At 43.4% G+C, this 15091-nt stretch overlaps 1 protein-coding gene across 3 annotated transcripts in view; it reads right to left on the reverse strand.

Annotated features, from left to right (window-relative positions):
• Positions 1-15091, reverse strand: part of WASHC5 (WASH complex subunit 5) — a 73949-nt gene that overhangs the window by 18964 nt on the left and 39894 nt on the right. For 2 of the 3 annotated variants that reach the window (XM_070075481.1, XM_002710540.6), the window contains 8 exons: positions 14678-14818; positions 13347-13427; positions 6600-6701; positions 5177-5356; positions 4242-4366; positions 1787-1949; positions 1300-1402; positions 1132-1211 (listed from right to left, as the gene is read on the reverse strand). In XM_070075481.1, coding sequence (XP_069931582.1) covers positions 1132-1211; positions 1300-1402; positions 1787-1949; positions 4242-4366; positions 5177-5356; positions 6600-6701; positions 13347-13427; positions 14678-14818 — 975 coding nt within the window. Of the gene's footprint in view, positions 1-1131; positions 1212-1299; positions 1403-1786; positions 1950-4241; positions 4367-5176; positions 5357-6599; positions 6702-10824; positions 12287-13346; positions 13428-14677; positions 14819-15091 lie in introns of those variants that run through there. The other variant, XM_051844797.2, reaches the window with a different exon arrangement.

A 15091-nucleotide genomic window follows, 5' to 3' on the forward strand; every position in this document is an offset into this window, starting at 1 on the left:
ACTTAGTGCCTATTTTTTTACTTTTGTCTCACTTCAAGCTTGGATAAGCTACCAGGAGGCCAAGCAGCCTGGAAAGGTTGGTAAACTTATGTCACCTCTGAGTGCCTTGGTAGAGATACCTGCTCACCACCTGCACTCCAAGACTTTTCTAGAGCTGCACTGCCCAGGACAGCAGCCGCTAGCCACATAGGGCGATTTAATTGCAGGCGGCAGCTTTTACTTGCTACGCCACAGTGCCAGCCCTTGCCTTTGCCTTTCTAATCAATATTAAACAACAAAGCCTACTGAGCATACGTGAATTTTTGAGACATCAACAGCACTGTTTCAGTATATAACTGGAAACAAGAGAATAGAATGTTTCCAAATTCCCTTAGCATTCTAGACTTTCCCATGTTATGAGCACTTTTGACCACGAACCAGTTTTCATGAGGAAGCCTTCTCTGTCAGTAGGCTTTCTGAAGACATAGGCACTGCCTCATTTCACTCTCCAGCAGCAGACCAGGCCTTGGACATAACAGGCTGTAGCATATCATCAGACGATGAGAGGAGGACAGAGAGAAGACACAGAGAGTCTCTGGGGTCTACTGGCACAGGGCAGAAGCAGGCAAGGTGACTGGATTAGAAAATAAACTGGATTTCCACCCAACAAGTGTACACCCTCATTTGTCTTTCCTACTCATTTCCAGAGACACAGGGCAAGGATAATTTATGCTCCAAAGAACCTAGTTTTCTAACATCAATGCAGATACAATATGGGGGAAGAGACAGATCTCCTTTCTAACAGCTCCTTGGAAATTCTGTCTAGAAATTAACAGATCCTTGCAATAAATGCACTTGGCATTACTCAGGGAAGAAAATTTCTATTTCCTTGTATAAGAGCACTTCTGGTTTTGCAAAACCTGGTTTTGTTCAGCAAAAAAAAGGAAACCAACAGGCCCATAAAAATCCTATTGAAGAATAGTCCCAGAAAGGAAGATGACTCAAGTGAATTCAGAATTGTGCTAAAGTCTAATATTGTTGTTTCCCTGACAAAAGAAAGCAGAGTAGGTTTCTTTGGGCAATGAAGTCAGAGAAGCAAATGGTAATTTGAAAAATATAGTAGCAATTATCACCCTGTCTCCCACAACGTACCTTCATTATAGCATCGAGATAAGCGGTCCAAATCTTCTGTGTTTTGGCAATGGCGGAAAGATAAATTTTATTCGAATTTGCTGAAGGGTTAAAACATAGTTTTTTATTTAGTAAATTCTGAAAGGCTACGGTGTTAACTCCACACCAGACTAGTCTCAGGACACTTACCTACAATACTTTTTAGGGGGCTGACAGCATTCATGAGGGTTTTTAAAGTATCCTGAACAGTTCTGTCTCTCAGGATAATTTTCTGAAACATACTCAGGAAATTCTAAAAACAAGAAGGCATGATCAAAGAACCAAACGCAATGAGTACAATGAATAAACACTTCTCTTGGCTATAATGCTCTGTAGACCAGAGATGGGGCCTATGTCATACAGCCTATAGATAGGACAAAAGGGGACATAGCAACTTTAGGTTGCAAAGGAGTTATTGGCTGTAATGAAGTTTTATCTTCCCAAGCTTAAACTAACAAAAACAGTCTAACTATAAACATGCTATGCTGGCCAGAGAAATTCGCTTATTTTCAATTCTTACCTACCCAACATTAGCCTAAGACAGCATGAAATCAGTGAGTTAAAATGGTGGAACCAGATCTACTCTCTTCTCTCCCCCAAGGCCGCAGGGAACAGGCAGGGGTGTCCAAAGCCTCACCTGCAGCTCTTTCACAATCATGAAGCACAGAAGCCTGTCTAACCCATTCAGACCGAAAGTGCCCAGGGTGGTCTGGATTTCTGAGAAGAGGCGGCTGCTGGTCACTTCCTGATGAGTTTTCATATCGTACCAAGTGTTCAGCTGGTCTACGTGACACGTCATTCTAGAACAAAACCGAAACAAACCCAAAGCAGCTCAGATTCCATACCCTAAAGAGATGTGGGACCCAACAGAATTTGGGACATCAAATATCTAGAGCAACAGTTACCTGATTTGTGTCTTCTTAGCTCACCCAGTATATCGTCATGGTAACCACCCAAGCGACCAGTAAGGTCAAAGACAGTGAGGCCACGTTTTCCTACCCTAAGCCACATTGTTGGTTTGCATCGTGTATTTCCACTGGGTTGGGCTGCTGGTCTGGAATCATGCTGGGAACACAGGCTGGGTTCAGCGGTTAGACTGGAGGCCTTCAGAGCCCAGCTGTCTTCCTCTGGGGCCTTTCTTTACATTTTAGACATGGTGCCCTGTGTCATTTCCATCTGGTAAGAACGAACCCTGGCATTCTATACAATCTTTTCAACTTTTTTTATCTTGAACCTGACCTTATTTTTGAATTTTTTGAAGCATTTAATCCAAATCTTTTAAAAAGATTTAACAATTTTTAATATTTTACCATCTTCATATGTTAATATGATACACATATACAAACATACTGTTTTTCTTGAAAGCAGGGACATTAATAGCCATAATGTGGGATTCAAGACAAGGATCATAAAGTAGGGAAGGAAAAATTATTATTATGTAGAGGGTATAATTCAGTGAAGACAACATAATTATCTACACACCAAATAATATGGCATCAACACTTTTTAAAATATTCTCTATATTATCTTCCATATATGAAAGAAAATGCGTAGAATTTGTCTTTCTATGTCTGGCTTACTTCATTCTATCTAACCTTTGAGACCAAGGTGACAAAGCCCTTTGCTCTTTTTTCCCAGTTCCTTAAACTTGCAGATGTAGTGGTCCTCTGGCACTCAAGAGTGTGACAAGAACAGTTGCCAACAATATTTATGAGCACTTATCATGTGTCAGTTACTGGGCTAAGTCCTGTCCCTGGGTTATCTCATGTTGTTCTCACAGAAGCTCTGTAAAATACAAGCCATTTGATCCTCATTTTATAGATTAGATAACAGAGGTTCAGACAGGCCGGATTCCAACGCTACACCCTTAACCACCCTTTCAATGATTCTCAAGGAAGGGCTTTGCGTCACTGGGAGAGGTGATTCAAACTACAGGTGCCCGGATTCCGCTCCTGCAGAAGCTGATTCCCTCAGCAGGTCTGGGGTGCAGGCTGGCCTCTGCATTTTCACCAGTCTCCCGGATGACACACCCCACATCCCCAAAACCACCAGGCTTCCTTAGCAGACTGAGGCTTGGGAAAGAAAAGAGCCCCAGGAACAAGGGAGGTTCAATTTGGAAGTATATAGGGCACAAGATGGGTGTCCAGAACAGCTTCTACCTTCCAAGTGTTCCCCTGCCACTCGGTGCTGGCACTGTGAATGTGTCCCTAGTGAAGCCCCGGTTCTGATGATGAAACCAGTATATGACACGAGATTCAATCACGCTTAATAATCCTCTCTGGAAGTCATCAACAGGGGGAAGACTTCAGTGACTCAACTCATGGGTACCAAGAAAGCAGGAATGACAAAATTTGTTGGGTCACTTATCCTTTTGGCCCATGAGTCAGAGATAGCATTCTTATTACTGTTGGAAATTCAAAGAAGTTTCTACATTGGTTGTCAACTTTCATAAATTTTGAGAGATGGAATGAGCCTGAATTAGAAGGTGGTACAATGGAGCCAGGTCACAGAACATTTGATTTATACAAATTCAACTTTTTTGGCTGGGTAGGTCCCACAGCCATTCTACTCAGTGAGCATGTGTTCAGAGGTAAGCAAGAGACGTGAGACGTGAACCACAGTCGGTCTTCGTACCAACTGCTTTGTCTAGGCTAAAATGAAGAAAAAGGAGGAAAACTGGCTCAGCTGGACTTACTGAGAGGCAGCGTGCCAGCCCCTGCTCTGGTGCCCACCTAACGTATTCTCAAGGACAGTTTCAATTGCAGAAGATTCTCACCCAGTTCCTGCTGAATGCGGTGTAAGCATGACTGGTAGGCAGGCTGTGGTTTTGAACCAGAATGGCACAGGGCTTAGGAGCGAGCTCGGGGGCAGAGGGCCTGCCAGGTATTCTGGGTCCACCATTTAGTAACAGTGTGATCTTGGGCAAGTGACTAAGCTTTTCCGGGCCTCGATTACTTCCGCTGTTAAGTGGGGGTCATGGCAGGGCTGTCTCATGAGTAAACGCCTGGAAGTGAGCAATATGTTAGGAAGAGTGCCCGGGTTAAGGGCATGTCCCTGGGGTGCAAGGCTTGGGACAATCTAAATACACTTACTTCGGGTCTGTGATCCGCAAGATCTCTCTGCAGAGCCGGCCGATGAACGTGACAGACTCGTCCACGGGGACGAACTTCGGTATCGGGATGTGAGTGGACTGGTACATACTTTGCCAATCTTGAATCTAAAAAGAAACCACAAAGACTTCGCATACCAGGAAAGGTAACCCAGGTGTCCTTTCTCTACCTAAGTTTACGCAGGCAGCACTACATGAAGAGTGAGAAGAATGGTCTCTGGAAGAGGAAACTTCCAGAAAGTCTCCCAGAAATGTCACACGTAACATTTTCTTATATCCAAAAACCCCAACACTTGTGACAAGTGACTAAAAGAAAGCGAGAAGAAAGCAAACAGGAACTTTAGACTTTTTGTCCCCTAAGTTGGTATCTATCAGTGTCATCTAAAAATCCACAACATCATGGGGCTGGGAGATAATTCTCTGAAAATGTCACCTGCACCATGAACCAGGTCAGATCCCGACATGAAAACTTGCGGAGTGGCGCCTTGTTAACGATCAACTAAAAAGAAACTTCTCACCTCTGGCACTAATGAATTCGGTGTTTTTGTTTTTAACCCAATTAAAGAAATAGGCAATAGGCACATGCAAAGATGCTCAACATCTTTAGCCACTAGGGAAAAGCATATCAAAACCACACAATGGGATATTATTTCATTTGTATTTTTTCTGGCCATGATATCAAATTAAAAAAAAAGATTATCAGCAAGTATTATAAAAATGCACAGATGTGGCAAAACTGAACCCTCACATACTGACAGTAGGAGTGCAAAATGGTGCCATTGTTGTAGAAGACGAGTTGGTGGCTTCTCAGTAACTATTTAAATACATTTTCTCACTGGTGTTTCTGAGGCTGGAGACAGGTACTTTAAACATGAGAAACAACAAATTTAGTCAAGAATGTTAAAATTTATTAGATACCTTTGTTCTTAAGAAGTTATTACACTCTTGCTCCACATTATAATTTATAATACGAGATACTTCTTCCTGCCAAATCTTCAGGCCATAGATGTTGACATAGTCCTGAATGTACTCAAAAGAACGGTGAAATCCATCCATGGTGGCTCCTAATTCTTTCAGCTTGGGCATCAATTCACTCGGCTGTGCCAAAGTGGAAACAGAAATCTATTATATTGGAGGAAACAGTCAACTACTCATTCTAAAACTGACTTTAAATGATACCCCAGCTAAGAGATCACAGTCATATCTTAAGACATAGTTTAAGCTTTGGAAATATCTATTTCCATTTCCCCTAGGATGGTGGCAAGTGATAGACATTCAGTGAAGAATAGATTTCATTCATTTGGGAAGGAAGCCTCATGTAAAAGAATATTAAAAAGTGAATATATTTTTTCAATGTTTTATTTATTTGAAAGTCAGAAATATAGAGAGGAAGAGGTGGAGGGGAGAGAGGGAGACAGAGACAGATACATCTTGCATCTGCTGGTTCACTCCCCAGATGGCTACAATGGCTGGGACTGGGACAGGCTGAAGCCAGAAGCTTCTTCTGGGTCTCCCAGGTGGGTGCGGTGACCCAAGTACTTGGGCCATCTTCCACTTCTTCCCCAGGCTCATTAGCAGGGAGCTGGATCAGAAGTGGAGCAGCTAGGACCCGAACCAGTACCCACATGAGATGCCAGCACTGCAGGCAGAGGGTTAACCTATGCTGGTGATGGCTCCTAAAAAGTGACTATGGATGAGTTAGTTCATATAACTTGATAAATATATCTAACCTTAGAACATATAAGATATTTTAAATTGAACTTACTAAAGTAAAATATTTACCCTATATCTAAATTTCAGATTTTTTATTCTTCTAAGAAAAATGACCACATTATTTAACAGATAAAGCAAAATTAAAAATTATAGCCTTGAAACTTCCAATCGCTTTTGGGTTTACAAATTCATCTATTAGAAGTTACTCTGAATCATAAATACCCTTTAAATTTTTAAACTTGGGGGTCAACAGGTGAAGGAGAGAATGGCTCAGATGCTTGGGCTCCTGCCACCCACGTGGGAGATCCAGATGTTCCAGGTTAGGACTGGTTTCAGCTTGGCCCAGTCCTAGCCACTGCAACTATCTGGGGAGTGAACCAGCGAATGGAAGATCTTTCTGTGTCTGTGTTTCTCCCCCCCTCTAACTCTGCCTTTCAAATAAATTCAAAGAAAAAAGCATTTTCTTATATGAATGGATTATAACATAGGCTCAAAAAGCATATCAGTTGTTTGTATTGAAAAGTCACATAGGAAGAAAGGCCTTGTTCATAAAGAGTTAAAAATGATGTTCTAGTCCACACTGTAAGCTGAGTAGACAAAGGGACAGACCTACTTGGTCATTTCTTACCTTGGCCCGAGGGTTGAATATCAGTCCCTTATGAAGGGCAAAGGCAACACGTTTAACCAGCTCTTTCCTTATTCCATCTTCCAGCAACTGCTTCGGATCCACCTAGGTGCAAATCACAAATATACAACATTAGTTTAGGAAAAAGCCAGTCCTGAAGAAACCTGGAGGAAAGATGATTTTCTGAGTCCACACTGGAGCGCTTTTCTACCTCTTTGCTCAATGATTTGGGTATTTTTCCTTTCCTGATCTTATTTGATCTTGTACGTACGGCTTAGACTGAATTACTCAATCTTTCATGTCTTTAAGACTCTGCGTGCTGATAACTTTACAACACAATATTTCAAAGATGGTGAGCATGGGAAGTTTTATTTTGATAAAAAGAAAGTTCATATTTTATCATTTTATCTGAACGAAACAGAAAGTGCCTTTCTTATCAGGAGGAAAAGGTGGTGGAATGAAGGGCTTGTATTTGAATTTAGATGCATTTTTTTCTTCTGGATGTTATCTCAGGGCATTCATACACGAATGAGCAAAGTCAAGTTCTGGATTGGATCACTCTGTAAATCAAATTATTCTCTTTGTTTCCAGTGTGTTTGAAATGCTGTTTGTAATTAGGGAGACACAATTGGAAGGAAAATCTGCTGTTGAACTCTTTTTTTTTTGTTAAAGAGTTATTTATTTGAAATACAGAGTTACAGAGAGAGGTGGAGACAGAGAGAGAGGTCTTCCATCCACTGGTTCCCTCCTCAATTTGCCACAACTGCCAGAGCTGCGCCGATCTGAAGCCAAGAGCTTCTTCCGGGTCTCCCAGTTGGGTGCAGGGGCCCAAGGACTTGGGCCATCTTCTACTGCTTTCCCAGGCCACAGCAGAGAGCTGGACCAGAAGAGGAGCAGCCGGGACTAGAACCAGCACCCATATGGGATGGCGGCACTTCAGGCCAGGGCTTTAACCCTCTGTGCCACAGCGCAGGCCCCTGCTGTTGAACTTTCTAAGTTTACTCTGCTACCTTTCCTGTAATTAGGAAGCTTTCATTATTCCCTTAAAGTCTCCTATCAGATCCATAAACCATCGGATGGTTTCACCACACTCCCTCTGAATTCCCTGACACTTGTTTATTTTTAATTTATAAAGACTCATTATTTTATGTGTTATGGAGATAATTGATGGATTCCATCTGCTTTAATTATATTTAAGCTTTGATTATATTTAAGACAGCCAAAATGGAAGATGCTGAAAATACAAAAGCCAGAGAAACATGCTGAACTACATGCAGACTGCGTAAAGAGCAAACCCGAGACTGCAGGAGGCTCAAGGTCAAAGGCTCTGGGTTCTATCTCAGATGAATGTAAACAAAGAATGGGATGGAAGAAACCTGTTCATTAAAAAAGACTTAAAAGACATAAGTTTTTTTAAAAATTTTTTATTTAATTAATTTATTCATTTGACAGAGTTAGTGAGAGAGAGAGAGACAGAGAGAAAGGTCTTCCTTCTGTTGGTTCACCCCACAAATGGTCGCTACAGCTGGCACTACACTGATCAGAAGCCAGGAGCCAGGTGCTACCTCCTGGTCCCCCACGCGCGTACAGGGCCCAAGCACTTGGGCCATCCTCCACTGCCTTCCCGGGCCACAGCAGAGACCTCAACTGGAACAGGAGCAGCCGGGACTAGAACTGGTGCCCATATGGGATGCTGGCACCACATGTGGAGGATTAACCAAGTGAGCCACGGTGCCGGCCTCAAGACATAAGTTTTTTTATGTGCAGATCTCAACCAGAGTTTCTAGAAATTACCCTTGGAAAGTAAAATATAGAGGGGCTGGCACTTGAGGGCATCGGGGACTGACTAAGTCATATATCTTCATTTAAGTGGTATTAGAATGAGTGGTATTTACCTTATAAAACCCATGAAGCTATAATTGTTTCTGTACATTTCAATATCTGCTGTATATTATAATGAAAATGCAACTATAAATAAATGTAATCAATGAGAGCAAAATCAAATAAGTAACATGAAGCTTGCAAAGAAAAATTCTTTGTAAGAAAAGATTTAGGGCCAGCGCCGTGGCTCAATAGGCTAATCCTCCGCCTTGCGGCACAGGCACACCGGGTTCTAGTCCCGGTTGGGACGCAGGATTCTGTCCCGGTTGCCCCTCTTCCAGGCCAGCTCTCTGCTGTGGCCAGGGAGTGCAGTGGAGGATGGTCCAAGTGCTTGGGCCCTGCACCCCAGGGGAGACCAGGATAAGTACCTGGCTCCTGCCATCGGATCAGCGCGGTGTGCCGGTCGCAGCGGCCATTGGAGGGTGAACCAACGGCAAAGGAAGACCTTTCTCTCTGTCTCTCTCTCACTGTCCACTCTGTCAAAAAAAGAAAAGATTTATAGGGCCAGTGCTGTGGAGTGTAGGCTAAACCTCCCCCTTTAGTGCCAGCATCTCATATGGGCGCCGGTTCAAGTCCTGGCTGCTCCTCCTCCCATCTAGCTCTCTGCTGATGGCCTGGGAAAGCAGTGTAAGATGGCTGGGCCCCAGCAAATACATGGGGACCCAGAAGCAACTCCTTGTATCAGATCAGATCAGCTCAGCTCTGGCCCTTGTGGCTACTTGGGAAGTGAATCAGTGGATGGAAGACCTCTCTGTCTCTCCCTCTCTCTGTAACTCTACCTCTCAAAGAAAGAAATAAAATCTTAAAAAAAAAAAAAAAGAACAGATTTATAGGGCTGGCATGTTTTTGAGCCATGAGAGCAGCCATGAACATGAGCTGCAGTGAAAGAAGGGGATATGTTAAATATAAAATAAAAGAAGGCCACATAGAGGGCTGGCATTGTGGTGCAGGGAGTTAGACTGCCACTTGCAAGGCTGGCATCCCGTATCGGAGTGCCTGGGATTTAAGTCCCACCTCAGCTTCTGATCCAAGTCCTGCTAATGTGCACCCTGGGAGACAGCAGGGTCAAGTATCCTGGGTCTCTGTCACCCAGGTGGGTTGACTGGCTCAACCAAGGTGAAGTTCCTGGTTCCTGGCTTTACCCTGGCCTAAGCATGCTGTCGTGGGTATTTGGGAAATGAAACAACAGATTGAAGATTCTCTCTCTGTCCTCCCGCTCACTTCCTTTCTCTATAACTCTGCTTCTCAAATACATTAAAAAAAAAAAAACAAAACAAAACAAAAAAAAACAAAAACAAAAACACAAACAAAAAACAGGTTTTGGGGCTGGCGCTGTGGGTAGTGGGTAAAGCCGCCACCTCCAGTGCCGGCATCCCATGTGGATGCCGGTTTGAGCCCCGGATGCTCCACATCTGATCCAGCTCTCTGCTATGGCCTGAGAAAGCAGAAGATGGTCCGAGTCCTTGGGTCCCTGCACCCACATGGGGGATCCAGAAGAAGCTCCTGGCTTCGGATTGGCACAGCTCCGACCACTGCAGCCAACTGGGGAGTAAACCAGTGGATGGAAGACTTCTCTCTCTCTCTGCCTCTCTTTCTCTCCCTGTGTAACTCTTTCAAATAAATAAATATTAAAAAAAAAAAAAAAGAACAGGTTTTGTGGAAAAGTTCAATGCTTTTGTGGATCTAAAGGTTTCAGGTGGCTCTTTCAGTGCTTCTTGGGTTGTCACTAATCTATGGAAACATTCACAGTGAGAAGGCCACATTCACACAGCACCTTCCTCACACTCCCAGTCCCTCCCTGAAGCTGACAACAACTAACAGTTCTCCCATGTGTCCTCCTGACTTTCCTCTACTCATCCATGCCTAGATTTGTCCTTAAACACACATTTAACTTCAAAAACCTAAATGACAACATTATATATATATAATCATAATATAAAATGATATGTCTTTAATATCACAATACATGTTATTCTTTTTTTAAGATTTTTTTACTTGAAAGTCAGAGTTAGAGAGAGAAAGAAAGAGGTCTTCATTCACTAGTTCATTCCCCAATTGGCTGCAATGGCCAGAGCTGCACCGATCTGAAGCCAGGTGCCAGGAGCTTCTTCAGGTCTCCCACACGGTTACAGGGGCCCAAAGACTTGAGCCATCCTCCACTGCTTTCCCAGGCCATAGCAGAGAGCTGGATCGGAAGTGGAGCAGCCGGGACTTGAACCAGTGGCTTTACCCGCTATGCCACAGCGCCAGCCCCTATCCCATCTTTTCTATTCTGGTGACCTGGCAGTGCCAGGGCTTCTCATCTCAGATTACTTAATGAGAAATTAAATTCACATCAGACTTCAAGCATGGTGAGCGGATTTATTAGTATTCTAGGGGCTAGAATGGTATTTCCTTTATCATACTTCCAGAAAACACATGCCAAAGTTTCATTTCTATTTAGATTAATGTCCTCTATTTCCTAGGATTTTAGTAATACAAGAGTTAATCAGGCAATTTAATACCTACACATTTACTAAAAACTTATAAATGTTCATAAAAGTACAATGCCCTATATATACAGGCACATCACTAGCCATCACAGGGCTCTAAACTGAAATAGTAAATGAGATATTTTATACCCTTTGGGATGACAAAAATTAAAAACTAGATAATACAAAGCATGGACAAAGGTTTGAGTGAGCACATAAGAAACAGTGATTCAGAAGGCAATGTGGCATACTACGAGGAACAGGCCCTTAGCTCCAACAGCCTACTCTGGGGCAGGGGTGTGTTTAGAGATGCTCCTCATGACGTTGGCTGGGTTAATGGGGAGCATAGTGTCTGTCCCTGGAGTAGCTAGTGAAAAATGTAATTCTGTGCAGCAATCAGAAGTAACTGTCTGACCTATAGCAACACAAATGTCAAAAGCAATAACTAGTGAGAAGAATTGGAAAAAGAACGAGACTTAGAACATTAGATTCCGATAAATCAAAAACACACACATAAAATACCACCATATGCTAAGAGTAAGCATTCTTGCATATTCAGGGGCATGCTTGTCTATGGGAGTTGGGATCCGGAAGGAAGGAAAAGTATGAGAGGAGCTTTTATGCATCAATGATGACAAAGGTCTGTGAACAGAACTGTGTGATTATCTTAGCTCTCTGCTCCTGGGGCACAAAACCAAAGTACCAAAAAGGAAGAAAGGGAGGAGGAGGGAGGAAGGGAGGGAGAGAGAGATATAGGAGAGGAGAGACAGGGAGAGAGATATAGGAGAGGAGAGAGAGAGGAAGAGAGAGAGGGAGAAAGAGAAGGAAAGAGAGAGGGAGAGAGAGGGAGGGGGAGAGAGAGAGGAAGAGAGAGAGGGAGAAAGAGAAGGAGAGAGAGAGGGAGAGGGAGGGGGAGAGAGGGGGAGAGAGGGAGGGAGGGAAGGAGGGAAGAGGGAAGGAGAGAGGGAGAGAGGGAGAGAGGGAAGGAGGGAGGGAGGGAGGGAGAGAGAGAGAGAATCGATTTTGCCCTAAGAAAATGGAAACATTTCTGGGCTGGCACTGTGATGTAACGGTTAAAGCTGCTGCCTGCGGTGCTGGCATCCCATTTAGACTCTGGTTCGAGTCCTGGCTGCTCCACTTCCAATCCAGCTCTCTGCTATGGCCTGGGAAAGCAGAAGATGGTCCATGTCCTTGGGCCCCTGCACCCAAGTGGGAGACCGGGAAGAAGCTCCTGGCTTCAGATCGGCGCAGCTCTGGCAGTTGTGGCCAATTGAGGAGGGAACCAGTGGATGGAAGTCCTCTCTCTCTCTGCCTCTCCTTTCTTTGTGTAACGCTGACCTTCAAATAAATAAATAAATCTTAAAAAAAAAAATAAAATAAAATGGAACTGTTTTGTTCTTTGCTGTGATAAAAATTTACTACAATAGATTTTTCTTAGATTTAAATAACTCTTAGGGGGCTGGTGCTGTGGCGTAGCAGGTAAACTCGCTGCCTGCAATGCCAGCATCCCATATGGTCACCAGTTCCAGTCCCGGCTGCTCCTCTTCTGATCCAGCTCTGTGCTATGGCCTGGGAAAGCAGTAGAAGATGGCCCAAGTCCTTGGGCCCCTGCACCAGCATGGAAGAATCTCCTGGCTCCTCGCTTCGGATCAGTACAGCTCTGGATGTTGCGGCCAACTGGGGAGTGAACCAGTGGATATAAGACCTCCTGTCTCTGCCTCTCCTCTCTCTGTAAGTCTTTTTTTTTTTTTTTTTTGACAGGCAGAGTGGATAGTGAGAGAGAGAGACAGAGAGAAAGGTCTTCCTTTTGCCGTTGGTTCACCCTCCAATGGCCGCCACGGCTGGCGTGGTGCAGCCGGCGCACCATGCTGATCTGATGGCAGGAGCCAGGTGCTTCTCCTGGTCTCCCATGGGGTGCAGGGCCCAAGGACTTGGGCCATCCTCCACTGCACTCCCTGGTCACAGCAGAGAGCTGGCCTGGAAGAGGGGCAACCGGGACAGAATCCGGCGCCCCGACCCAGACTAGAATCCGGTGTGCTGGCGCTGCAAGGCGGAGGATTAGCCTAGTGAGCCACGGCACCGGCCTCTCTGTAAGTCTTTCAAGTAAATAAATAAATCTTAAAAAAAAAAAAAAAAAAAAAACAACTATTGGGTAAAACAGTTACTAGTAACACATGTTTCTCTAGAACTACAAGACAAAGGAATTCCAAGGTTATACTGCTTTTAATTGGAAATAAAGATTATTATGCTCGCTTTTCCTCTGTCAATAAGTTGGTGAAATGAAGATCAAAATCAGAATATTTAACAGCAAGATGAGAACATCACTGCCTGTTCCACACATGATAATTATCATAAAAATCTGAACTAAGGACACAGACACTAGCATTAAAAATGTTACCTTGATGATGCCAACCAAAGTCGTTTTCATCATTAAGATGCCTTCAGTAAAAATGGAAATAGCGTGAGTAAGCTTGGCGACCTTTAACAAAGAAAAAGAGGTATAATAAAGTCCTCACACAAAGACTCATCATTTCTGTGGAAAGCTAAGACGACCAGCTAATAGTCCTGTAACAGGCAAAGACAACAAAAAATGAGGTCGTAGCTTTGGATACCTATGTCCACATGCCCTGGACAGAAGTGAGGTTTTGTGGTACAGCTCAAAGACCACTATTACACATCTTGGGTATCTAAGTCAGAAGACATTCTTTAACCTTTGACAGATCATTTCCCCTTCTTTGGGATTCCGTTTCTCTTGCATCAAATAAAGACGTGGCTGGTCCCGTCTAGCTGGAAAAGACTAGCTAAAACTTTGTGGAGGGAATCTCTTTCCTTGCTTCCACCTTCTTTTCAAACCACATCAGATGTTGATGAAGCAGACAGGTGCTATCATTTTGAACATACCTAGAAATACCAAGCCTGATAATCTGAATTCCTAGTGTAGTCTTTTGAGTTGGGTAGGAGAATGGGAAATTGACACTGGGTATCACATTCTCAATTTTTCATTTGATTTTACTTTTCACATCTTTACATTTTCAGTTCAGGGAGAAAGAAAAGCAGAGGGGTTGGGGAAAAAGCACCTTTGAGGCTGTGTAACTATTCTGTGGGTTTCAAAATCTGTTGGAAATAATCAATGGAATATAGATTATTTTTAGCTACTGGTATGGTATAAAGATGGTCCCCAATATGTACAAGCATTCTGTTTTTCACTTTCAGTACATTATTCAATTAGTTAGAAGAGATGAAATGCTCAACAGTATGATGAACTAAACTTTGTGTTAGATGACTGAGTAACGTTCTGAACACAGCTACGGTATGCTAGGCTAAGCGATGATGTTCAGTAGGTTAAGTGTTTTAAATGCATTTTTTGACTTATATTTTCAACTTATGATGGTTCTATTGGGACAAAATTCTATTGCAAATCAAGGAGCAATCTAGCCCAGACAGAACAAAGGCTGACATACTAAGACTAGTTAAGAAAAGTGACCAGCCGAGTTCCTTTTCCACCGAGAACACTCAGACAAGCGAGGCCTTAACTGACACCAAGAAAACGCCCAGAATGAAGGTGGGCTGCGCTGAAATATTTGGTCTATCTGTGGTTGTCAGTGACAGTGGGACAAAGCAAACCCAAACGGGTCTCCTGGTCTCAGGCTGCGACAGGCAACGCACTCCTGTGATATTTCATGGTTGCAGTTGGAATTTTCAAAGGCAGAAGTCTAAGGGACACAGCACCTCGTATCGGGGCCCGAGCTGGGCATAGTCCCGCAGCTTGTCTTTGTCCAGGCGGGTAGGCACTTCAATGATATCGTGGGTCTGAAGCTTTATGATCTTCAGGAGAGATGTGAACATGCTTTCTGGAATGATCTGCAAAACCTTTAGTAAAAGGGAAAGGAAGAAATACATGTGAACATCTATTTTATTTTGCTTAGTTGACAAATATTGGGATGTCCCTAAGATAAGTACTGGCATGTACAAAGAGCACTTTGTCTACCAGAGAGGATGCTGGGAAACTAAAAAGAGTTGTTTAAATAACTGATAATGCAAAAAGCTGCATTCCTTCAAACATTAACTGATCACAGAATGCAAGGCTAACCCTCCCACAAATGCTGCCAGAGGAGGTATCACTTCCATGTTATAGATTTCTAA

This window comes from Oryctolagus cuniculus, chromosome 6 (assembly GCF_051225735.1).
Source record: "Oryctolagus cuniculus isolate XC-2025 breed Fujian yellow rabbit chromosome 6, ASM5122573v1, whole genome shotgun sequence".
Taxonomy (NCBI): Eukaryota; Metazoa; Chordata; class Mammalia; order Lagomorpha; family Leporidae; genus Oryctolagus; species Oryctolagus cuniculus.